Here is a 27,108-nt window from a genome sequence, read left to right as displayed (position 1 = left end):
TCAGTGGACTGATTAATATTTCTTGAAATGACTTGTAATAGAGCACTAATAGCCCATCTGGTCCTGGAGAATTAAGCTCCAGCCACTGTATTGCCTCTTTCGTTTCCTCATCTAAAATTGGTTTATTCACCAGTTCTTTCTTTCGATCCATGAACTCTGATATCTGTTGATCCTCCAAATACTGTGAGATCTTCTCCAGATCCAGCGTTCCCTTTCTGTATAATCTGGTATAGTATTCCATATATTGGTCTATCATCTTGTCTGTATTAGGGATGTGCACGGAACCGGGCGGAGGTGGCTTGAGGGAGTGGGGGGTGCCACTTTAAGGGTGGGGGAGGGTGCATCTCCCCCTCCCCCCTCTGGTGCTCATTTTACATAACAGCCTTCTGGGCGACAGTATACCTCTCTGCCACCCCTTTCCCCTCTTTGGCCAGAAGTGGCCAGAGGTATCAGGTGCACGTGTGCACATCAAGCATGTGCACGCATGCGCACCAGGTGGTGCGCATGCACCACCAGTGGCAGGGAGGTACACAGCCACCCCGAAGGCTTTTACTGAAAATGAGTGCTAGCAGGGGGGAAACGGAGAGGGGGGGTAAGTGCAACCTCCCTCATCCTTAAAGTGACACCACCACCCCAGCTTTGAACTTTGAACCCCCTCAGTGTTTGAACCTGTTCAGGGGCCCGTAAAAGGGCCTCCGAACAGGTTCGTGCACATCCCTAGTCCGTATTTGAGACAAATTCTTCCCCATTCCATATAGAAGTAATGACTCTCTTCTTTTGCTCAATTGGTGTGTCAATAATTTGTCTGGCTTGTTACCTTTCTTGAAATATTTTTGTTTTGCAAAAATTATGTTTTTTATATGTCCCTTTTGTTTCTATGAGATCCATTTGTTTCTGGAGCTCCTTTATGTTTTGCCGTATATTCGTTGACAGATCCACCTTGTGGATCATTTCTAGTCTATTCAACTCTTTTAATAAGGACTCCTTCTGTTACTGTAGGACTTTCTTCTTCCTTGAAGCCATCAAGATGAACAGTTCTCTCATAAAGGCTTTGCTGGATTTCCATATTGAAAATAGTGAAACTTCAGGTGTCATTTTTCTCTGGAAAGAAAAACTATTTAATTCATATTGGCACTTAAGCTTAACCTTTTCCTGCAATAACAGAAAGTTATTAGATCTCCATTTTCTTGGACCAGTACGTTCCCCATAAAACCCAATTTTATTTATTTATTTATTTATTTATTTATTTATTTATTACATTTATAAACCGCCCCATCCAGAGGCTCTGGGCAGTGTATAACAACTTTTAAAAGACAAACCGCACAATTTAAACAATGCTAAAAACAATATAAAACAATATAAAAACAATTCAAAATGATTAAAACTATTTAAAACCAATTAAAACACATTTAAAAAACACCAATTAAAATACATTGAAAAAAACAATAATCAATGGATTATGGTCAGCATATATTAACGGCGCAACTTCCACTTCAACTAGTCTCGGTAATGCAGATTTTGAAATCCAGCACATATCTATCCTTGCATATGTTTGATGCTATTGAGGAAAAAAGTATAGCCTTTCTCCAAAGGATGCTTAAATTGCCATACATCTTTTAAGGATAAAAGCGCCATATAGTCCAGCACATTTCTTGGCAATTTGCCAGAATTGTTCTTGTGTCCTCCAATTTTATCAAGGACTGGCAAGAGAACCACATTCCAATCCCCATCACTAAAATTTCCCCTTCAGCTATCTCAAGCAGTGACTGAAAGAACTGCTCATAAAATCCAGTTTTCTTATCATTTGGAATGTAAATTGAAGCAATCATGTTTTGTTGTTGGGTTTGGAACTTGAATATAATGTATCTGCCAGTTTTATCCTGTATTTGTTCCTCCAAAATCCATGGCAGATTCTTGATATAAATCACCACTCCTTTTTTTCTTTCTTATCTCCAGAGGCCACATAACATTGGCCAAGAAATTTACAGTCCAATAAATTGGCATTACTCAACTTAATGTGAGTTTCTTGAAGGCAAATAATAGCTGCTTTTTCTTTTTTCAATTTCATGAAGATTTCCCCCCCTTTTAAACTGGCTATTCAAGCCATTAGCATTTACATTAAATATTTTTAATTCATCCATGATCTTAATTAATTAGATAGTATTATATTAGGGATTAATTCTTTGTCTTTTTTTCCTAAAAAGCCGAAGCTTGGTCTTGTTTCAGATCTTCAAACTGATCCCTCTCCAGAGTTCTATCTGGCACAATTGAAGTATCAGTTACATTCAAAGAGTCCAATAAACATTTTGCATCTTGTGTCGTGTATATCTGCATCTTCCCACAATCCATGAAAACTTCCAAACAAAATGGTACTGCCCACCTATATTTAATCCCTCACTCCTGAAGTGCAACTGTCAAGAATTTTAATTCCTGACATTTTCTTAAAATAGCAGCAGGGACATCAGGCAGAATTTTAATCTGTTTACCCTCAAATTTCAAAGGGGAATCTCTTTGTGCATGGAAAATTGCATCCTTGGTCCTTTTATTTGCAAATTTTATCATTATATCTCTTGGAAAAATATTTTCTTGAGCATATCTAGAGTTCACTCTGTAAATCTCTCGAATATCAAGGGGGTCTTCCAGATCAAGTTCCAAAAATTGCAAGAGGAGTGCCTCAATCTCCTCTTCCAAATTCTCCTTTCCAACCTCTTCACCCACACCATGGAGTTTCGGATTACATGAACGAAACTGAGATTCCAAAATCTGAACTCATTGATCAAGTTGTTTGCATTCAAATTCTCAGGAGGTTTTCTCGTTTATCAATTACCTCTGCATCTGTGCCAACACATCTGTACACTAGTCATGATCATCAATTTTCTTTTTGACTGTGTCAAATCTGAATTTTACCTCTGTTTGAGAAGAGTCTAATTTCTGCTCAATTTGTTGAGTGGTCTTCTCACTTGTCTCAATCACACTATGTAATTCTGTGGCAAAAATATCTCATATTTGGGAAAGGAAAATCATATCCTGAGGAACTTGTGAACTTTCTTGTTGATTCTGACCATATGCACCTTCAGAGTCATATCCTTTGTCACCTCCTTTACCTGTCTTTTTCTTACCCATTTTCCTGGCGTATGAAACTGGTATGTTTCTGCTCAAATATTTTCTCATTAAAAAGAAGCAGCAGCAGAGTAACCAATAGGAGAAGGTAATTTCACTGGGAATTTATGGAAACAATACAAAAAATGATAACCTCTACAATTATGTTAAATTACATAAAAATTGCTAATATTCCAATATCTGTATCAACCAGATTAATCAAATGTGAATACTAGGAAAACTGTTAATATAAATAGTTATACTGTTCAATCAAGAACAGGGGGAAAGGGAGGGAGGAAAAGGGAGAAATTTATACAGGAATTTTACATTAATTTCCCTAATCTAAAATGTCAACAATTATCACTATACATTCAACAACTTTTCGCAGAAGCATTCAGTGCAGTTGGATAAGAGTTCTAAGGAGTTTCTCTATCCGCTTTGCAAAAACCTCAAATATCAGATAGTTGTCTGGAGATAATACCAAATGTCATTCAATTCTGTAGAACATAAACATTAAAAAGCATATAATCAGAGACTAAGCATTAAGGATTTAACCTTCATCCCAAATTAGTTCTATAGTGCAGAAAGAAATACAAAGACAACGTGGTAAACTTAGAGATTTAACAGAATTTGATAACTAAAAATGCAGGTCATCTACTGGAATTGATTTGCAAGTTACTGCTGAAATACGACTCAGAAGTTATGGGAATATGCCTCTATGGCTAAGATTAAACCTTATCTAAGGAATAATTTAGATGAATTATTTGCTCTAACTTGGGAATCTTTTATAAACTTTAATACAGCATCTGGTCAACATCCACACCCAAGATTTGGGGGTGGTTTTTTTAGTACGAGATTGATTAATCCATTGTTTTTCTTTCTCTGAAATATCTGATGTGAGGGGGAGAGTTGGGGGAGAGTTGGCAAGGGAGGGTAGTTGAATTGTTACTTATAATTTCTGTAAGTTCAAGTAATTTATACATGTTATTTTTATTTTCAATAAACAAAAACAATTTGGGGGTGGGGGGGAGCAAAGAGAATAATGTCCAAATTGTGATCCAGGATATGCTAGTGTTCCACAAGAGAACAGCCTGTGTACTGTGAGAAATGGGTTAATTGAATAATGAAGGACTCATTATTCAGATGATCTTTCACCTAGAGCAGGCCCACACAGGGAGTGGCCAAAAAAACCCTTAGTCCCAGGAACGTCCAGGGCAGTCTTGTGTAGGTAGCCCCACAGCAAGGCCACGTAGGCAATGCTGAAATACAGTGGCTTACATGATGCCAGGGTTACCGCTCCATGTAACACTGCACTGCTGGGTTGCTACAGACTTCAAAGCAAGCCCAATGTGGTTCTGAAGCAGGAGAGGTGGAAGCAGCATTTCCACAGATTTCTTCATTTGCAACAATGCAGAAATGTTGTTGCCATGCCTGCTGCTTCAGAACAGCACCAGGTCTTGAAATCTGTAGCCGCCCTGGGAAGCAGTGGTAGGGAATCATAATGCCGCAAATCATATAAGCCACTGATTTCGGCTCACCTCAGGGATTCTGGACCCCACAGTCCAGTGCTCCAATGTAGGGGCTCAGCCATCCAGTGATTCAGCAAAAAGGGCGTTGGCATAATGCAGCTGTTTGATCCAGAGGCCAACTCCCTCCTGGCACCAAGTGCTTGTCCATGATGTACTCAGCCTTGCTTCTATCAGAAGCCTGAGTTTCCAGCAGGGTGGGGCGGATACTGTCTGGCAACATAATGCACACTGCTTTGAGCTTTTTAAGGAAAATGGGAAATATAAGCTCAATAGCTTAACAAGTTGTTCGATAAAGAACTAATCTGCCTACTTTCCTTTCACTATCCCAACAACTAGACTAAAGTTGGTCCATATCTGTTAGGCAGTTCACAAGTTAGCCCACTTGCACTTCAAATGTTCATGAGTGTGCCATTTTGAATCAGGGTGGGTGATATCATTGCACACTACACCCTTGAGCCATTCCTATGTGTCCCTACACCTGTAGCAAATTTGGTTCATCATCCCAAACTATGCCATTCTGGTGTCCCTCTGTGTCACTCACTACAATTGTACCAAATTTGGTTCAGATCAGTTAGGTGGTCCACAAGTTAGGCCTCTTGTGCCTCAAATGTTCACACATCCACCATATTGGATTGAGGTGTCCCTATGTGTCACTCACTACAGTTGTACTAAATTTGGTTCAAACAGGTTAGATGGTCCACAAGTAAGTCCACTTGCACCTCAAACATTTACATATCTACCATCTTGAATTGGGGTGGGTGACATCACCACAAACTGTGCCATTGAGGTGTCTCTACAGCTGTACCAAATGTGGTTCAAATTAGTTAGGCGGTTCACAAGTTAACCCTCTTGTGCCTCAAACGTTCACATGTCTGCCATCTTGAATTGCCATGGATGACATCATCCCAAACTATGCCATTGTGGTGTCCCTGTGTGTCCCTGCAGCTGTACCTGATTTTGTTCATATTGGTCCAGGCATTATGCAGTTGATAGCGTGACAATCACACAGACAGACTCATGGACACACACACAGAATGCCAAGTGATCTCATAAGCCTACTGGAAAGTAGGCTAAAAAATCCAAATTGATATATTACTTAAGAGCAAATAAACAAAAAGATAGCTGTTGCACTGTGGACACAAAAGAATGGTGTGTACATACATGTCCATCACTTGATGACAGAAATATCAAGTGATGGCTTGTGCAGGTGACTTGTTCTAGGACAAGTGAAACTCTACAGAAAAATACTTTCACATCGCTCCAAAGGCAATGCGTTTCAGTGGAATTAGTCCACACATTTCAGTGGCAAGTGATGGGAAATTAGTTTATGTACATGCATATGTGAACTTTCTCTAATTGGTTTAGTGCGGCAGCCTGACAGAACTTGTTGAGTTCTTAAGATGAGAAGCACCTGACCTGGAAGGTGTTTCCTTCAATTCTGCATATGGGGTGGGTGGGTTGGTTTTTGTTACTCAATGGAGAGAGGGTAAAGAACTGTACACAGGTTCTGAATGAATTCACATGATCTTGCACTGAAAATATATCCTGCATTGACAAGCCCAGACTGATCATGAGAGTTGGAGCTAACTTTGGATGTTTTGACCCATAATGGGATCGTGGGTTGTTGATGCTAGAATGCTGTTGTCTAAGGAGCCAGCGTGGTGTAGTGGTTAGAGTGCTGGACTAGGACCGGGGAGACACGAGTTCAAATCCCCATTCAGCCATGATACTAGCTGGGTGACTCTGGGCCAGCCACTTCTCTCTCAGCCTAACCTATTTCACAGGGTTGTTGTGAGGAGAAACTCAAGTATGTAGTACACTGCTCTGGGCTCTTTGGAGGAAGAGCGGGATAGAAAATGTAAAATAAATAAATAAGGTCATACACAACCATGAGAGGCGCAGGGATGGCTGGCAGGGTTGAGTGGGTGGGAAGGCAGGGATGAACCTCCCCCCACCCTTGACAATTGGCAATCTCCTCATTGAAGCAGTGCAGATCACTGGAGGCTGGGAAAATGAGTCCCGGGTGGCCTCCAGGAACTCCATAACATTCCTCTTTGGAGCAGCATTGAGGGATTCTCCCATGAGCTGGGTGCTAGGTGCTCTAGGTGTGCAGCCCGAGCACACACAGAATCCCAAACCTGGGGTGAGGGTGTGCTCAAGTTAAAGGCCGGAGTAAAACATCGGGCTGGCAAGGGTGGCAGCGCCGGGACCAGGAGCAATCCCAGCACTCCACATGAGCAGCCCAACCCAGACTGGGCTGCCCTATCCTGGGTTGAGCTGCTTGTATGAATAGTCTCTCTGTCTTTTCTCAGCGTGATTGTGATTGTAGGAGAACTGGATGTTATAAGTAGCTATTGGCCCCTTCTGCTGGTTTCCTGCTGGGAATAGACCACATACTTTGGTTATAGATGGTCCCTGGTTCAATCCCTGGCAACTCCAGGTAGGGCTGTGAAAGACTCCTGGCTGAAACTCTGGAGAGTTGCTGCTGCTAGTAGGTGTAAACGGTACTGACCTAGATGGGCCAATGGGCTGGCTTTGTACAAGGCAGCTTCATATAGCCTTAAAAAAAAAATCATCTTCCTTTAATTAGATGGGGGAGTTGTTAGTTTCATGGTGAGAACTATTGTGTGAGATTTAGCCACAGTCAGATGCTGGTTGGTTCTTGGGGATTTTTACAGTCTCTCTTGGGCTTTTGCTGACACTGAGGAACCTGATTTTCCATGTGTGTGTGTGGTTTATGTGTATTTGGGGAGGTGATAAGAAATCTGTTTTGCTAGTGATCTGCTGCTTGTATTTATGCTTCTGGTGGCTGCATTTATTTATATTTGAAATTGTATTTAACATATTTGGTTTTTATTATCACTGCTCTTATATACGGCTAGTTCTGGGATTTTAAAAATTGCTTTAGCTTATATTGCTTGTCATATTATTATTGTTATTGTTATTACTGATTGATTCTGTACTGTTAATCATTGTTTGTTTGGTTATGCCACTGTGAATTTTCAAAGAAACTGAAGAATGAATGAATGTACATGTATATCATTTGATTTCTCTACCCTTGATGTCTGGCAGTTCTACATGTGAACTGACTGCATTGCGTTTGAGATGACATGCAAGTCATGTCTGGGGTGTTCTATCTGTAATGGCCCCTTCACAAATGCAAGTCATCACTTGATGTTGTTGCAGTCATCCAGGGAGGAAGGTAAAGTATGAAACCAGCCCAGAGAGAAGAAGAAATGGAAGAATGGGGAGACAGCAAACCACAAAGTGCTAGAATCAGAATAAATTTTTTATGCTCTAATTTTATGCACGTTTTACCTGGTCTCAGTTCCGTTCAGCACAGTGAGACTTTCGAGTAAACAACATGCCTGAGGTGGGAATTCTGCATCCTCATTGCCCCACCTTATTACTTGGGCCATTCCCTTTTTCACACGTTCCAGAGTTGCTTTCTCTCCTCTGACCTTGAATCCAACTCAGAGGTGCAGCCGCGTGTTCTAATGACCCGCTTCCTCCTTGTGCCTTCCAGCAAAGGCGTTTTCCCCGGTGCTTCTGCTTTTAATTGGATATATCCTCCGTCATTCTGCCTGGATCACCCTCCCATCTCTCTTTGTTGCAGCCTGCTCGGGTCGTTTCCTTCCCGTCACGCAAGAACAGAGGTACCTCCGGAGCCTTTGGAGGCTATATCAGCTGACCGAGTCTGCAGCAGAGTCAGGAGGATAGCACTATTGCAGCATTTTTAATTGGGTGGGGGGAGCTTTGCCTGCGCGGTGAGGCGAGTTGAACGGAAGGACGGAAGAGTTCCCTCAGCCCTCTTGCCCAAACCCAGTTCTGAAGCATCTCCCCCCCCACCCCTTTTTCAATCCGTCTCCCCCCACCCCCGCACGCCACCCCAGTGGAATCCGATCCTTGGGATTTCCAAGCAGGCGTTTCCACGTCCTGGTTTACTTTGCTTTTGGCACGCCTCTCTAGGGACTGCATCTTGAAAGCTTGACGTTTCCAAGCCATACTGTGCTGTTAACCTTCAGACGCCCCTTTGCAAGCTGAGGAGGGCGAAGCTCTCTTCAGAATTCCACACCCATTTATTTGGCAGGCGCTTGGAGGGGGGTCCCTTCTCTCTGTCATGAATGAGTTAGCAGGGAGGCATCTCCCCCCCCCTCAACCTTGCTGTGCCCTCCCCACTCCCGGCTCTGATATTGGTCTGTAGCTCCTCGATTTCTGCTCTATGGTCTCCGATTATTAGATTCCGGGGGATAGTAATTAGAGCAGTCACGGGTCTGATGCAGGAGCGCTCTGCTGCTACTGGGAGACTTTGCAGACAAACTGCTGACTTAGCTTCCCCTCCCCCCCGCTTGTTACATACCTCGGTGTGTGTTTGTTTTTCTTCTTCCTAGTGTTTTCGACTGGAATGATCCCACATACAATTACAAATATAGCAGATGGTTCAATTCAGCAAATGCAAACTCATCCACCCCTCCCCCGCCCCATCATATCTGTTTAGATTACCAGTTGGTCTTTTGAATGCATTCAGAGGGTCCTAGGCTGGCTGGGGACCCCGCGTTGGATAAGATCTCCCCCCCCCCGACAGTCTGTCCCCCCACCCCCAACTGCAGGTGTGCAAAAAGCAACCTCCTGCGGCAGGAATAGTTGCTAACCTCCTGCAACCCTTACCGTGGGATGGGGAGGGGGAGCGAAAGCCAGGCGAGAAATGCCGATCCAGCAGCATCAGTAGCGGGGGGAGGAGGAGGAGGAGGAGGAAGGAGCCAGCGTAGTGTAAGGAGGAATAGTGTCAGTGGGATGGTCCGGAAATCCCGTGATAAAAAGAGGGAGTAGCGAAAGTAGGGAGCTCTCGGCTTTTTCTTTCTCTCTGTTGCTGCCTCATCGTTGCGCCCGGACACTATTAGAGGGAAGAGAACTTCTTGCGCCTGCTCCTGTCCATGCCCTTCAGCAACGGTTTTAGCTCCTGAAGCACACATGGACCCGGCTTGCAGCAGGAGGTTGATCTATTAAGTGAGCCGGAAAAGAAGCTTCTCTTCGCAACTCAAAGAGGAGACAGAACTGCAGGAAACCAGACGCTGCAAAAGGTATTTATCGCCTCCTTTTCGCCCTCTTTGGGGAGTCGGGAGCTTTCCTAGGTGCTGATGCTTCCGTGCTCAGCAAAGCGTCCTTGGTAGTAGGCACCGCCCGGACGCAGGGAAGTGTCCTTGGTGCTGAACACTCTCCTTCCCGTCTTTTCCTAAAACGCCCTGCTGCTGAGAGCTGCCCCGCGGATCCGGGATTTCCCATTTTCCCGCTGTGCGGTGGTAAGCTGTCCTACGTGATGAAACCCGCTACTTTGTGATTGCGGAGGTCGGTAGTTAGTGGTGTAGAAAAGAGGGGGAAGTGTTAATGATGGATCTGTGGGACAAGCTTAGGTACGTGTACTGGTTGCTGAAACCTCTCTGGAGTGGACATGGGGGGATATGCAGTGAGCTGCTCGTGCACGCTCTCTGATTTAGAGCTCTGCAAGCTTTCTAAGGGGCTTAGTGCAAAGTACAATGCATGGAAAAACACCCCTCCTCCCAATTTTGTGTATCCTCATTGCAACCTCATTGGAATTAGAAGCATGCCTCTCCTTCCTTTGGTGCATACATTGATCCCCCCTCCCAAAGAGTGTGAGGTCACAATATTTCTTTGATTGCAGAAGTTTGGAAAGGGAAAATGACCAATTGATGCAGACTTACAGAACTGTGTTTTGCCTCATTTCCCCCCCTAGCTCTCATTCCTTTAGAGAAATTTCTCCAATACCGTTCTTTAAAATGTAAGAGAGAGAGAGACAGAGAGAGAGAGAGAGAGAGAAGAAAAGAAAAGAAAATGTGCTAGTTATTTGACTGGGACATTTTAAATCAAGCAGTTTGGAGAGCTTGGGGGGTATGTTTATTCTCTCTGCAGAGCCAGCAGCGGGAACATATTGTTGGGTAATGGGTCCAAACTCTAATTTCCCCTGCCTAGTAATCCTGTTCACTCCTGGAGTTCAAGTTGTATCTTGCAGCTAGATATAAATGTTACAAACAATGTATTGACTGTGCATGTGAAAAACTCGTACTCATAAGAAAAAAGGGACATTTATTTGCTAATTAACAGCCTTGACTTTGTTGCCATGACCTGAAATTCTATGCTGCAATTCCCTTCAATGTCAGTAGTATGAATAATTGCACCTAATCCCAAGAAAACTTACCCATGACTTTTAGTGAAATTAGTTGACCTTGTTTTAAAAGGGAGACACACTCATTCTAGTGTTAACTGTGCCTGTCATTTGTGATCCTGATGCCATTTCAATCACAATTTGCATTAAATTTCTCTCTTACTCACAATGTATCTGATATTTAACTGGATTTAACTGGAGTGGCTCTTCTGGTCAATGATGCAGACAGAAGGCTGGCCATTAGGAGATATTGACAGAGAAGCCTGCTGTTGAGAATTCAAGGAGCACCAGCGCTTCAACCTTCAAATGCCCCCCAGCACTGATTCTTCTTTTAATAGCTAGAGCATTTCCCTCCCTTCAGAGCACCCTTTCTGAAAAATTGACACAGAATAACAAAGTTGGAAATACTTAACCCCTTTCCAGTTAGAAAACCCATCTAAATCCAATGGGTTTTACATTGAACTGGATAGTGCCTTTTAATATCCCAGTATAAAAATGAACAGGTGCCTGGCAAATTCAATTAAACAGCAATGTGGGCAAATCTATTTGCATAGCAAATGAATGTTCTGCTGTTTGTTACAGAGCTCTGCTGTGCTTGATTTTGTACCAAAAGATTCGGAGTGAATATTACCTAACTCCAGGAATAGTTCTCCATTAATTCAGTGCTATCTCATAGCAGAATGTCAGCATTAGATTGTGCACTCCCCACTTGTTTTACTTTTTCAAGATCATTCAACAGAATGTATATGCTATGCTATCATATAGGTCCAAAACATGAACAAGTAACTTCAGCTTCCATATAAGAAATGAGGGTGGGGGAGAGCAATCCAACAGACTTCTAAAAGGGCATATAGATCTAATGCAGTTAGACATGGGGCCAGAATACAAAAGTCAGCAATCCTAATGCTACTCTTCTGTTTTGTGAATTCAGCTACAGGCTGCGACTCAAGGACTTGTCTCCATCTGACTTGCATGTGTGAACTGATCCGGTGGGAAGGAATCTAAAGCCATCATCATGGAATTTGTAATGAAACAAGCTCTAGGAGGTAAGGGCAAAATGGTGCTATTCTGTGACTGCTTAGTGGGAAGAATGTTAAGCCACTGTTATGGCGTTTGTATTGAAAAGGCAGCTGCTGTGGCCGGTGCTACTTTGCAAGTACTTAGTGGTAATTATGCATTCATACTCTTGCCCTCTGTACTGACATTTTCATGTATAGAATATTCAATGCAAATGAAATGCAATGTAAATGTCACATTGAAATTTTATTGGTTAATGGATTTGAAGAAGACCAGCACAGACCATTGAGTTGAGTGGCTTATGCAAATAATTTATCTCCTTGAAAATTTATTTCTCATATTCTCCCCCACTCTTCGCCATACGAAGTGTCCAGAATATGAAACTTGCATTATATAACTTGTACCGTAAAACACTATGATATTAAATATTCGCTGAGTCCCAGTGCCTGTAGTGGGCAGCACTGAGAGTTGCTTCAAACCCATAGTTGGTTTGTGAACAACCAGGGTTCTGTACTAAACATAGGAATATGAACCCTATTCACAAGTTATAATCGGTGCCCATATAATCTGTGTACAGTGTAAGCATGTACAGTTATTCATATATTATAGTCAACAAACATAAAGTAACACACTTCCTATCAGCACCCTGCATTTGGAAGGACCAGTGCCCAGGTTTACTTTTTAAATGAATGCTTGTATGGTCATTCATACAGAAATGTGTGTGGGTGTACAGGCATAATAGCTGAATAGGGCTATGGTGTTTCTATGAACATTCACTATCAACTCTTTCTAGTACTTTTTAAACCTTGGACAGTTTCTCTGCAAATATGCAGGAGAGGGCTTGTTAAAGAGAAGAGTTTTCCAAAGCTGAAGAATTTGAAAAACTAGTCATATTGTTAACAGACGAGCATTATGTCCACATTATAAATCTAAACCAGTTTTACTGTCATGGCTCTTATCTGGAACAGTGGTTCTGCAAAGTACTAAGTATGTACCCCAGAATGTTGGGGGCAATATGCTAAAATCATTGTAAACCTCTTAGAGAGCTCCGGCTATAGAGCGGTATATAAATGTAAGTGCTATTGCTATTGCTATTGCTATTGCTATCTCTAGTACATAATTCTCAGTACATTCATTATTACAAACCTACAATGCCTGCAAGCTGCTTGAAGGAAACCCATGCCAGTCAAACTGGTGTCTTTCAAATCAGATGGCATTTTATATGTGTGTTAGAAAATGCTTTAACAAGTCTAAGAGCAATCCTATGCATGTGTACTCAGAAGTAAATCTGTACAGTGCTTACTCCCAGGAAAATGTGCATAAAATGGCAGCCTAAGTGATTCTCATTAAGAAGTCTTTTTGTGGTCTAAATTGGCTGATGTCTCATCTTTTAATAGATGTTCTATTGTATTCAAGTGGTTTTGGTACTAATAATTTACAAGCAAAAGTACTAACAAACTGTGCGGTTACCTCAATATTCAAGTGTACCAGAACAAGTGAGGGCTTGTTCTGTACCATTACAGTGCACATTTTAAAGTCCTCGTCCACTGACTACCATTTCAAGTCTTATTAAGGCATGATTTGAAGGTCATTGATAGACTTCCAGTGATTTTGCAAGTCATATGAGACTTTAGTTTTCCCCACACACACATATTATCCTGGCAGTCAGTGGTACCGTTATTGTTTAATATGCTGTGCTATGGATGCGGTTTGGAGTATAAACATATTATGAAGCAATTTAGTTCATTAGAAAATTTCTACTCAGTTTAATTCTTTATGCACAAGCAACAGAGGCACTCTTCGGGGCTGAAGTCCCGGGCCTCCACACTCCTGGGTGCCCCCAAACCCTCTTTAGTCTGTCTGGGTGGTGTGGTTTGTGCCCTTAAGAACCTACCTCTAAAAAAACAAAAGATGCTTAACTTGCAGCAGGGGATGGTGGGGGGGGAATCCAAATGCCTTTATGTCCATGCTCCAAAATTACCTAGGTGCACATCTGACAAGGTAAATGGCTTTTTAAAATTTAAAAATGTATGGTTTGAAACAACAAAATAAAAGGAAATTGTTAATTTTCAGACTCTCTCCCCCATTATTATTGTTTTTCATTGTTTGGCTGCAGTACTGCACACAGTTAAGGTGACTTAAATCCCACTTAAATCCATTACTTTTTACATGCAGTAACAGTAGCATTGGAAATATGTCCCCTTGTAGTCCTAACTGCATGCATGGGGGAGGATTGGGAATGGGCCCAAGGGAGCCCTTTCTCCTCCTCTCTACTGCCTGACTGCTCCACAGCACATGCACAGTACAGCACAATGACCATTACAAAGGCCAGAAGGCCTATGCTCATCAGATGGCAATCTTCTCTTGGTGCTTTGGTCTGCAAGTTACTCAAGCCCTAAAGCCCAACCAGGAGAAGAGAGAAGAGAGCTCCATTGGGTCTTATGTTGATCCCCCCAGTACATGCCAGTGTGACCGTAGAAGAATGGACCATGCCCACCGTCATTTTTCATTCATTTCTGCAGCCATCCACCCAGCCTTCCACAGGAGGTGCATTCCAGTCCCTCTCTGAAGGGCTTCCATGGCCATGCTAAAATCTTTTTATTCTGGCAGGTGTTCAAAATATGAGCAGTTTAATTCCTGCCTGTGGATAATGTTAGTTTTTCTCTTCTGCTTTTACTGTTTTTGTTTGTTTTTATGGTTTTTAATTTACACCTTTAATTATACTGAATGCATTTTTTTTTTAATGTTAGTTGTCTTGTGCATTTGGTCCATTCAGCAAATGGAAAGGTGGGGTATACATATTTATAATAAATAAAGGTTGGATTGAAAAGGAAATACTGAAAATGGACAGTTTTCAAATTGATGTTGCTAATATTATTTTACCATAGTCCTTAGCATGCTCAGTGCTGGTGAAATCCATGGAATCTATTTCCACGCTAAAATCATTAGGATGGTGGTGAAGGTGATGAGCTTTTGGGGACCATCAGTGTACACAATGTTTTACAAAGTAAAACTAGATTTGGATGGGGCAGGACAGGTCCTTACTCTTGGGAGGAAAAAGTGACCACAGGGCATTGACATGACATAATACTGTTCGAATTGATTGGCAAACTACACCTGACATCAAATGGCTGATTTGGACCTATGTTTTAAAAATGCAAATAGCAGCTCCAGGGCCCAGATCCATAGTGGAACCAAGGCATGGGATCATGGCCTTTGCCCCCTTCACAGTACATGTTCTTCCCTCATCTGCAAATAGCAAGTGTGCAGGCAATCGGGATCAGGACTGCAAAGAGGGTGAAGGGTTAAAGCCCCTCCTGCCGTGGTCCAGATCAGGACTGGGAGAGTTTGGGGCTCCCATGGCTGCTATTTACGTTGGCTCTCTGCAATGCAATGTGGGCGATAGGAGCCCCGCCTGTGCTGCTGCATTCTTGTAAGCACCACTGATGCTTTTGCACTCCAGCACAGCTCTGCTCTGCCAGAAAGTCATGCAAATGCGATTGTGCAACAAGATGTCCATGATCAATAATTAGATAAAGGATGTTGTGGAACGCGTGGACTTTGAAAAGGGGCCTAAAGGAAAGGAGAGGGGAGAGAGGTAGCCGCGCCACATCCCTGTTCTGGGTGGGGATTCCAGGCATAAGGGGCAACAAGGGAGAAAGGATGGCCGGGTTTACGGGAACAAAATGAGGGGCTTAAATGGAAACCACATACACGAGATTCCTCTTTTCAGAGATGTTTGGAAAAGATAGGTCACTTTCATTTATTTAAAAAAATCAATATATCACACTTATTTCTCATTCAAAACGTTTTACCCACCCTCATACTTTGTTACTAGGTGCCACTGTTTTAGCCTGTGGCATTTTTACCAATATATTAACATGTCCAATATGTATACCTAAGATGGATTTCTTATTTTTTTGTTGATCACACTCTAGTTTATTGCTTGATGACATTTTCTTCTATGCAGTCCTGTGCATGGCTCTGCCAGGAATTGCTTGTAAGTCCTGCCTGCCGGCTTTCGGCTAAGCTCATTGAAGACTAATATATCTGCTTTGGTCTCAATAGCCATTTCGGAACCAGAGTGGAGAATGCCATTTCTACATCCTGTCTTATTGCTCTGGACTCTTAAAGTTATGGGCACAGTCTCTAAGGCTAGACTAGGCATTCTTAGAAAGATGACTATAATGCTTTGGGATGAAAGTAGAAATAAACATCTTTTAAAAATTTAGATTCTCCTCATGAACTTGTTCCAGCCAAACTCCTGCCTGTATGCAGTGCAGAACTGTTATCTGCACCAGAGGTATGCTAATAGTGGACACATTCAGACAACTCTTTGAATGTACATGGATACTAAATATGGTTTTATGAGTATATTTACCTCACTATGGATTACAGTAGAGAGCAATGATAATAACAGGCAACTGCAGTCACAAATATCCATTAAAGAGCAAGCAGTGTTTCAAATAAGACATAAAAGACATAGGCAGACATGAGTAAAATTACTCAAAGTAGTCCCATTGAAATCAAAAATATAAGTTAAGCATTGCCTAACTTGTCCTTTTAATTTCAGTGGGGCTACTTTAAATCATTGTCCTCCTCATGCCGACCACCATTTCATTATTCACTACATATGCACTCCAAATACTAAGGGCCCACTTCCTGGGTTTCTCATGCAGATGGACAGGTATGTCATGATGGCTTTCTTTACATACACACAGCATGGCAGGAGACCTCCTGTCCCAAGCTGTCACGGAGTAGCTGATGATAGAAATGCTCCTTCCATACAAGTGGGGCTGATCATATGTGCCTTTCACACCTGGTTGGCAGTTGTTGGGTTCTGATAAGATGTGAATCTCACCAGGGCCATAGCGAGATCCCTGGGGGTCCAGGGACAAAATCTTTGTAGGGGGGCCCAAAGTGTGTGTGCCCCAAGCCACACACCCCTGCATCTGATGTCAGGCGCAAGGAGGAGGGCAACAAACATCTCCCCCCTGCCACCACCCATGCGCTGCCATCGCTGCCTTGCCCTGCCACCACTTCTTATCTTTGCCCCCGTGATGACGGCAGGCTCTGTGACTGGGGTGGGCCTCTCTGGCCAACCGGCATGCCTCTCTCTCTCTCGCTGGCTGGCTGGCCGGCCGAACTGCGCACCTGCAGTTCGGCTGGCCAGTTCCTCACGGACGTGTGACTTCCATAGTCGAATTGTGCAGGCGCACAGTTCGGCCAGCCAGTGAGAGAGAGTGAGAGAGAGAGGCATGCCGGCCAGCTGGAGAGGACCAGCCCAGCCACAGCACTCACCACCACATGGGGGCAAGGATAAGAAGCAGTGATGGGGCAAGGGCCAGGGCAGCAGGGCAGGGGTGGCGAGGCATGGGGCAGTCTGCTTGGGGGCCCCGTGGAGCCCCCCTGACCCTCTGGGCCCAGGGACATTTGTCCCTGCTTGTCCAATGGATGCTATGCCCATGAATCTCACCTAACTGGCTGATTGGATGGGTCCTGATCACATGATGTACATACGTTGGTCTGTATGTGTGCAGGATTCAAACCCATGATGGTGACTGGAGGCATGAATTCAGCCTCTGTGCTACCACTCAGAAGAATAATATATGATTTGGGCATGAGGCGTGAAATCAACCACTGTGGGTTTTGCAGTTCATTAAGACAGGTGAGTGTATATGACTAATCTTACGGAAGTTAGAAATCCCACTGGCTTTGGTGATACTATTTATGTGCTTTTAATTAGGCCTTTGCTTCTGTACTTCTTGAAGAGGGTAGATCTTTTTAAAAAATAACAACAACTCAACCTAACCAATCAGCTAGCTAATTGCTGCTTTATAACATAAACTTACTCACACAACTCTCTTGGGTATTACATCAGCATTGTGAGCTCAGTCTGGGGCTGGGCGTCGGTCTCACTAAGACTAGACATGTGATGGCTTGTAGTTTTAAAGGGAGAATTAGCACCTCTGAATATGCTTTGTACAAATTTAGTCTGCCAGCATTTTTTAAAAAGGGTGAAAATGAGTCAGGAAATCAATAAGAAGCACAGAAGCAAAGCTCAAAAGACAGGTTGGAAATGCACTGAGAATACAAGCGTATTTTCTCACCTTGGAGCCAACCGAGGTTATAATAACAGGTTCAGCCTCAATTGATTTGTTTGGCAATTTTAAATTAACTAATTTCAAACTTGTTGGACTCGGTCGTTGTGCGAACACATCAATGGAAAACAAAACAAATTAGCTCTACCGAGGTTTTTTGATGTGCTTCTTTAGTGCCTTTGCCATTACCTAGGAACAATGATGAACCTGCTTATGAGCTACTTATCAAGAATTTGCAGCACAGTTAGAAATCTGGAGCTTATTTGCAGCAATATTGACCTTGAAACAATGTCAAACTTGTGGCCGGCATCAAAGCAGCCATTGGAATATAGAGTGATGTAAGGTTAGGAAAGCAAATGAGACAAACCAAATGATCTATTAGCTGGCGAGTCCATAAAGTTGTCTTGGGAATACTACAGACTGGGAGGATAAAATGATAAAATCAATAGAAAATATAGAAATGGAGCTAGTTCAAGATGTGTTTGTGCCTGAGGTGGACAATCCCATTGGTGCTCCTCTCCCATGGTACAAATATATAATAATTATAAATTAAATAACAGGCAACTTCTCACTTTAGTGACACTCTAAATCTGCGGCCTGTGGCTGCTACCACACAGGGCATCATAGTAGAGCCAGTTCTGTATAGAGAGGCATTAAAGTAAAAGGTAAAGTGTGCCATCAAGTTGATTTTGACTCCTGGTGCCCACAGAGCCCTGTGGTTGTCTTTGGTAGAATACAGGAGGGGTTTACCATTGCCTCCTCCCGTGCAGTATGAGATAATACCTTTCAGCATCTTCCTATATCACTGCTGCCTGATATAGGTGTTTCCCATAGTCTGGGAAACATACCAGCGGGGATTCGAACTGGCAACCTTCTGCTTGTTAATCAAGCATTTCCCCGCTGTGCCACTTAAGGTGGTAGAGAGGCATTAAGCCAGCTAATTAGAGAGATAAGTAGCTGACAAAACATGTCCATTTTTATTAAAGTTGCTTCCAAACTTCTCCTGATCTGAGTTCCTTCCTGGATTTTGCAGTTCCAAACTCCTTGCTTTAGTTTCCAAAGTGGAACTGATACATCAGGAATTCTCAGTTGTTCCATTCTTTATTTCTGAATGTTGCATAGAAAGCAGTGTGAATGCAGTTTGTGCTTTCTGTTCTTTCAATTCATTTGTGTATCCAACCCCCTCTGTCACGTGCAGTGCTTTCCTGATGCACATGTGCCCTGAATGAACACCACAAAAAGCCAGTCTCAAGGTGACTGTGTGTACAGTTTTATTGGGATGGTTTTTGTACAGTGTTTTATCAACGTGGAGAAGTGCACATCGGCAACGGACCACACAGCAGGCATATTAATGTAGTTATATGCATGATTGCATCAAGACTGCTTTTCTTTTGTAATGTTTCATCCATGTGCCAAATGCTCATCTGTAACAGAGGAGAAGGAGGAAAGATGTCAATAATGTGAAGGAACTGAGTTGCGGCAAATTGTGCAAGCTCCAATTCTAGAATTAATTCCAGATAAACTAGAATTCAGGAGGAGTGACATGCAAGGCAGAGAGAATGCATGCAACACTCTTTTTTTTTTTTTTTTAAAGAAGAGTGGAAATTCCTCATTTCTACTGTTTCTCTGGGCACCTGTCAGTGTTCCCTCTAACAGGTATTCCCAGATTTCATTGACTACAACTCCCAGCATCCCCAGCTGCAATAGCCTTTGCTTGGGAGTTATGGGAGATGTAGCTAACATCTGGGAATCCCTGTTAGAGGGCATACTGGTGCCTGTACTTCTGAGCAGCAGTGTGTATGTTCCTCTTTATGATCAGATGGCATTAGATCCAGGGGTTGCCAACCTGAGGCTCTTCAGCTGTGGGTAGATTATGACTCCCACTATCCTGAGCCACAATAAACTGTCAGTATATGGATATTGCATTAAAATCTTAATAGGATTGGTATATTTGGAGACCCTCTCCTTTTAAATAATATAGCCATAATTGCTTTTCCATTTCCCCAGCCAATAAGTACTAATCCCAAATTTCATATGCCTTATCTTCTTTGCTTGAGTTATTTCACACCAGCCCTTTCTGAGCAAATACAATTCTTAAAATCCCTGCTAGGTGGCATGATAAGCCACTTTAGAGCATGCCTTGTGACTGAAACTGATGCCTGACAATCTTATACAATCATGTATAAGAGCAGAAAGAAAGTATCTTCTCACGATATCCTTTTTATTAAAAACTATTATTAACTTTTCGTGGGGTGGCCATGTTAGTTTGCTGCAGTATAAACAACGAACGATCTGGTTTCACGTTAGCAACTTAACATAATTTATTTTAACATAAGCTTTTGGGGATTGATTCTGATTGATTCTAGTCCATCAATAGTCTGCTAAAATAAGTGGACTTATCTTTAAGGTGCCAATGGACTCTTTCTTGTATGTATTATTTGGCTTTTTCATACATAAGGTACACAAACAGAAAAATAAAATAAAATTGCGGGTGGGGGGGCGCTCCAGAAGTTTGATGGGGAAGAGAAAGGAGGAAGACAAATGACATATTTGAGGGAAGACAAAAAAAATCAAACGACATATTGATGCACACCAAAGGAGTGTAGAGCACAATGCACTCTATATGGAGCTGTCGCAAGGTACGGCTGGCAGGCAGCCCCTGACTTGAATAGAGCAGGATGCAAAGATTATTTTGTTCCCCTTCTGGCTTGCCTGCACGTGTGTGTGTGTGTGTGTGTGTGTGTGTGTGTGTGTGTGTGTGTGTGTGTCCCAATTCAAGATATTGCTATAACCTTTAATCCCTCACTGGCCTACATACCTTAGGGAATGCCTCCTTTCCTTTGTTCTTCCCTTGCTCACGTAGATCTATGGATGTGATTTTTGCACTGTGCCACTTCTTTTAGTGGAATAGGGGATAGGGCCATAGCTCAGTGGCAGAGTATTTCATTTGCATGCAGAAGGTCTCACATTCAGTCCCTGGCATCTCCAGGTAGGGCTGGGAAAGACCCCTGCCTGAAACCTTGGAGAAGCTGCTGCCAGTCTGTGTAGACAATATTCAGCTAGATGAAGCTGTGGTCTGACAGCAGCTTCCTATGCATTTTTGGGACACGAGGTGGGTTCTTCCCCTCCCCCAGTAGTTTCCTCCATGCTGTGGAATTCTCTTCCAAGAGATGTCCTCTGAGAGCCCTCTGTCACCCTGTTTTGCTTCCAGCTGTTTTTATTTCCGAAGGTGTTTCCTTTCATGCAATAAGCTGTGCAGGTTTTCAGTCCTTTGGTGGGTGGGCTTTTAAGTACTCTTACTACTGCTGTTTGTTGTGTTGACTTCTGTGGGTTCCATCCATCTCAGTGTAGACCCATGCGTTTCTCCCACACGTGGAGAAATCAGCATAGGATTCAACAGAACCTTACTCCCTCCTCTACTCTACACCCTTGGCTGTGTAACTTGCTTCCAGGTGAGAGGAAAGGTTGAATGGGGATAGAGGAAGCATGCATCATTAGCACTCCTGGTAATGTCCTGGAGTGATGAAATACACACACACACACACACACACACACACACACACACACGCATCTAAGTACAAGTTCTGAGTGTGTGTTGGGGAGGTGGAGGGGGAATGGGATATCTATCCCGTAGAGGTGGATTGTGGCTTCTGTGTTGTTGCTCTCCTGTAGACTGTTACTTGTTGGTTTGCTTATACTTCTCATTCTGTATTTTATAGTGTAAGTCACCTTGAATACATTGTAGAAAATTAACCAAAAGTCAAATGGTGTGTGCACATCATTTTTCTGTACATTCATGCACAGAAAAATGGTCACAGAGGTTCACTGATGAAAAACAGCCAGGGGTGCATATCCCCCCTTAAGCATGTGAGCAGTTCCTCTCTCATTTTACAGAACTCCCCCAAAACATATTTGCTTCCCCTCAGAAAGTGTCTCTACTCCCCCCAGCATGCAATTTAAGTGAGGAGTTGCTCCTCAAGCTTGCCTTCAATCAGCACCCCTGAAAACACCTCATAGAACCATACAGAGATGGCTGTTAGAGAGTAGCATTGCCCCTCTCATGAGAATCTTTCCTGTATTACTTATGATTCTGTTTCATTTATTCCCTTGTTTATGTAAAACCCTTTCCTACTTCTTTCCAACTGCAAAATCCCAGTTATTTCTACAGGATTGAAACCACTTTTTTAAAAAAAAAAAAAAAGAGGCAAAAGTATCTATTTAAAAAGAATCACGGCAGAAATGCCGATCATGTGCAGGTGTTTCAGAAATATCAGATCTGACAAGCATGTATGATGCCTTATTGACAGGTTATTAAAATAGTTCAAGGCCTTTGCAGGGTGTGGGGAGGCTGCTATAAAATAAATGAAGGTGTGTACTATACAGTGGTGTTGGTTCTTTTAAGTAACATAGTTCTTATGTACATAAGGTGAGGAATGTGGAAGCAGAAAATCTGCTGTACCAAATATGTATGTGCAATTATTGGCAAGTCATTTCACAGAGCTTCTGTTGCTGCACTAACTTCCCTCTTAGGTCACCTGATCATCCACTTCTCTTGGCCACCACAGCTTTTGTCCTGTGGTGGAATCTATGAGATTTGAACCAGCCAGTCAGGGCAGAACTGCAGTGCTCAGTCTTCAGAGGTGGTTCACTACCACAGAATAAACAGAGAAGGGTTTCGTCTTGTTCCTCATAGAGCTCCATAGCTTTAATGAAAGCACCAGGAAGGGTATTTGTCCTCTGGAATATGACAGGAAAAATGAGGATGCTTACTGTGTGGGTAGACAGAGAAAGGAGCCTCTCTGTTGCTGCTCCTCTTTCTTTTCTCTTCTCGCATGTCTCCATCAGATCTTCCTGCTGGCTGCCACTATCAAGGAGACTTTCAGAGAGACCTTATTGTTGCCACCACTGATGTGTGACCACTTGGAGCAAGATGTCTCGGGCCGAGAGGTCAGGCGGTAGTGGCAGCAACTGAGCTTTCTGTGGGGTGGGAATGGGAATCCTAGTTGGTCTCAATAGGAAAGCTTTTCAATCTGTAAATATTGCCTCCGGGCCCATTCACATGTGTAGATGCAACCATAAAGAGAACATAACACATAAGGTGAGTGTAACAGCATTGCTGGTCCAGAATGCCTAGAGAGAGTAGTCCTATTTTTGGCCATTTTTGGAAGATGCAGGCTCTTGTATACTAAGGCATAGATGAGTAAACAGTGGAATTATGGATTTTGTCCAAGCAGACACAGTGAGCAGCAGTGTTCCCTCCGAGACATGCACATGTGTGTGTGTTCATAAGCTTTTTTTAATGTCCACTCAGTTAATTTTGGATCCCACTCAGATTTAATCAGGAAGACCCCACTCTGAATGCACATGCACACACACTGCTTTGATAATGCCACCCAGAACACTCATTCTGCACACAGATGGGGGGGGGGGAATAGAGGGAACACTGGTGAGCAGCATCCTGATGAAGGTTGCTTTCATGTTAGAATACTACCAGTGTACAACAATCTTCCTCAATTTCCCCATTCCTTTTGCTGCCCCCAAGACCCCACAAAATATGTTCCAAAGGCTGGGGGTCCTTCAGGGCAGCAGAAGGAAGAAAGGATGGGGACAATTTTTGTGTGAGGGAAGCATTAGACTGGATGCTGCTCAGTGAGTACTTTCTGAGTGGAAGAGGTTGGCTGTGCTTAAGCTACCGAGCTATAATTCATTAGATAAAGGCAGTCAGATCCTCTCCTCCCATGATCTTTTCTTTATTTCTGTCTATATATTAAACTGTTTTTATCCTATGACATTGTTTTAACTTTTTATTCTGTGAAATTGTTTTGTCTTACTCTGTTCTATATTTGTCATGTTTTAAATTGTGTCTACCACCAAGAGATGTACAGATCAGGCAATATATAATTATGATGAATAAAATATATGATAAATAAAATATATTTCAGGTAAAGGGGATAGTGCACAAAATTGAATGTGTGGAATGTGCAGTGTTCTATATTGGAGAAACAGGAAGACCACAAATGAAAAGATATTATTATTATTATTATTATTATTATTATTATTATTATTATTAAATTCAATTTCTATACCACCCTTCCAAAAATGGCTGAGGGCGGTTTACACAGAGAAATAACAAACAAATAAGATGGATCCCTGTCCACAAAGGGATCACAATCTAAAAAGAAACAGAATATGGACACCAGCAAGAGTCACTGGAGGTACTGTGCTGGGGGTGGATAGGGCCAGTTACTCTCCCGCTGCTAAATAAAGAGAATCACCATGGTAAAAGGTGCCTCTTTGCCCAGTTAGCAGGGGTAAAGAACATCTGGCTGCTACACACAACAACAAAACCGTGGGTGATACGTATGAAAGAAGAACACAATGGAAAAGTGACCAAAGTAATCACTAATGAGCCCCTGGTGGCGCAGTGGTAAAACTGCCGCCCTGTAACCAGAAGGTTACAAGTTCGATCCTGACCAGGGGCTCAAGGTTGACTCAGCCTTCCATCCTTCCGAGGTCGGTAAAATGAGTACCCAGAATGTTGGGGGGCAATATGCTAAATCATTGTAAAACCGCTTAGAGAGCTTCGGCTATAGAGCGGTATATGAATGTAAGTGCTATTGCTATTGCTATTGGCTATTGAAAGGAATTTAATAAGACATAAGATCAAGGAAGCAATGTTCACAGAACAATTGAAACCTAAAATTACTGTTAAGGATGAGATGGGATACATTGGTCACTGAAAGAGTTAATATCTTTTCAGTAAAAGGTCTTCTCCCCACTCTGGCCATGTGTTATCTATTGTCTGTTTGCTGCTTTCCATTCTCGGCTCATGTATTTTAAGTGCCTTCAGTTCAGATGCTCAATGGGGTATCCTCAGATGTGCACTAAGGATGGGGTATTACACTGAAACATTTGCTCGGTTTGAGTTTAGCTTACATGTGTTGTGTAAAAATCTGTAAGTTAACTTAATATTTTTAAAATATCTTTTGCACTTTAAAGAGGTCGTTTTAAAGTTTGTCCTGGGAGCAGTGCAATGCATATTTTATTGCTGGTATATCATCATCTTTTCAGTGCTTTTTTTTTTTTAAATGTAGATAGTCTTTGCTGGTTTATGTTAAATGAGAGCATTTAACATTTAATAATCAAATGCATTTAATAATCAAAGCATTTAATAATCAAAGTTCCCTTTTGGCTTTAGTGTGTCACCAGATAAAATACTGCTCCTTTCCCACTGCTCAGATGTGCACAAGTATAATTGTCATATGTTATGCATTCCGAGATTTCCTTTTGCAACATGAAAATATAGTTTCTTAGCAACATCGGCTCTAATCTAACTATAAACCCCAGATTTTACAAATTAGTAAGTAATCTATATAGGGATAGACTAATAGGGCTGCTGGGGGAAGGGAATGTGAATGCCTACCACTTGAGAGAATGAAGAAGAGGCTGATTTGCTGAAAAGCAGGAACCCAGCTGGCAGATTTGAGGGCAGGTAATACATTTCACACAAGTATGGGCCTGTTACAAGATGTTGCAGTAGATCCCTGGTGTGCATGTGTTACCTAAGCCTGTGGCTGAGAATGATGGTTGGGTGGGGGGAAGTTAGTAATGAAGGCAAGAGTCCCTGCTGTAACTTGGGTCTTCGTTTATATGCACTTTCCCCCCTGGGGTGTGTGTGTGTTGTGGAGGGGCACAGGTACTCAGTCCCATTTCATCTGGTTGTGACTGACCTGAGAAAATATTCTTAGCACTGAGAAACATCTTGCTGTTTTTGTTCAAGCCTGCCATCCCCTTCCTCTCCATTGAGTAACGTTGGGGCAGTTTGCAGGGGGTGGGGAGGGGTGCCATCTTAGGTTTTTTCTCTCCTGATTTTTGTGAAACCAACATATCTGCTGGTTAATGTGAATCGACCAATGCCTCCCTCTCATCTGCAGGTTATGCATCCACAAGGATAACATTTCAGAGATAGATATAAGATACTAGGTAGGTAATACACTTCATACCGAGACCTTCAGACAAACCCAGTTCTTTTCCTTCCTGAAGTCTTGGAAATGGCATGATGTCCTTTAATTACATTAAGGCGGGGGTTCCCAACCTTCGGTCCTTAGTTGTTGTTGGACTACAACTTGCATCATCTCCATCCACCATGGATTTGGCTGTTGTTGTCATTGCTTTGCTTGTCTGTTGTCATTGTTTTGGTTCATGCTAATAACAAAAAGTTCTCCTTTCTTGATTAAAGCTTTCAGCTCTAGAATGGCCTTGATTACTATCTTCTCTTCCAAAGGAAACCCCTTACCAGCATCCCAGATTTTAATACTATGTTTTCTAAGTAGCAGCCCTGTGGAGAAATACATACACTGCAAGGAATAGAGGTGTGCACAAAACCACCTGGCATGGCCACGCAGGGTCCCACCATACAGGTGTGGTAGCCTCCAAAATGGTTGCTGTGCCAGGGAATAGGCTGGGAAAGGGCCGAAGATGCCCAAACTGGGCAATTTTTAGGAAAAGGAAGGCTGGTGGGGGGGACCTCCTGCCACCTTCGAGAAGCCCCCCCCCCGAGGGGGTAGGTTTATATATTATCTGAACCGATTTGACATGGTTCGAAGGTTTGGGGTCGAGCCAAACAACCCCCAATTCAGCTCAACCCCGAACTGAGCCATCACCCCCATTTTGGGGTTTGCCAAACCTTCGAACCAAACTGTTTCGATGTCAAATCAGTTTGGATTTGAGCTGGTTTGCACACCCCTAGCCAGGGATGTTCATAGCATATGAACAATAGTATTGCATTAGTCTAACTCAATCAATCACTCAATCAATCAATCTCTTTATTACAGTCACGGACCAGAATAAAAAGTAATATAAACAAAGAAGCTCACAAAAAGTCTCTAGTTATCAATGCAAACAGATCTACACCTGGAGCTCCCACCCTTTTACACTGAAATGTCAATTCAAGGAACTTATGAAATATTATTTGGAATATTATTTTGGAGAAATGCTCAAGAGAAGGGGGGAAAGATGTGATATGAGAAACTTAGGAATGCTTTAGATGGCTAACAAACTTAATTTTACTGGTATGAATAGTCAAATTGTTCTTGCAAATAACCAATATTGAGATCTCTTTAAGTTAATTTGTCATTGGTGTTTTGGTACTTAATTGTATTGTGCATCACTTTGAGCATTT

The 27,108-nt window shown here is 42.5% G+C and overlaps 1 protein-coding gene and 1 long non-coding RNA gene across 4 annotated transcripts in view; one reads left to right on the top strand and one right to left on the bottom strand.

Moving 5' to 3' along the window:
• Positions 1–726: 726 nt before the first annotated feature.
• Positions 727–9,356, bottom strand: LOC128343462 (uncharacterized). Of its 2 annotated transcripts, none has more exons than XR_008315546.1 (3): positions 9,297–9,356; positions 7,947–8,325; positions 727–1,101 (listed from the first exon to the last, which is right to left on the bottom strand). It is a non-coding gene; the product is annotated as an uncharacterized LOC128343462 (long non-coding RNA). The 2 variants fall into 2 exon arrangements; XR_008315547.1 differs by lacking the exon at positions 727–1,101 and adding an exon at positions 3,210–3,596.
• A 153-nt stretch (positions 9,357–9,509) lies between these two features.
• Positions 9,510–27,108, top strand: part of CPLX1 (complexin 1) — a 230,267-nt gene continuing 212,668 nt past the window's right edge. Inside the window, exons 1-2 of one of the 2 annotated variants that reach the window (XM_053292578.1) lie at positions 9,510–9,709; positions 11,741–11,855. In XM_053292578.1, the coding sequence (XP_053148553.1) occupies positions 11,825–11,855 (31 nt within the window). In that variant the 5' untranslated portion in view covers positions 9,510–9,709; positions 11,741–11,824. Of the gene's footprint in view, positions 9,710–9,896; positions 9,929–11,740; positions 11,856–27,108 lie in introns of those variants that run through there. The other variant, XM_053292580.1, reaches the window with a different exon arrangement.

This window comes from Hemicordylus capensis, chromosome 2 (assembly GCF_027244095.1).
Source record: "Hemicordylus capensis ecotype Gifberg chromosome 2, rHemCap1.1.pri, whole genome shotgun sequence".
Classification (NCBI taxonomy): Eukaryota; Metazoa; Chordata; class Lepidosauria; order Squamata; family Cordylidae; genus Hemicordylus; species Hemicordylus capensis.
This window is presented reverse-complemented; position numbering and strand designations above follow the sequence as displayed.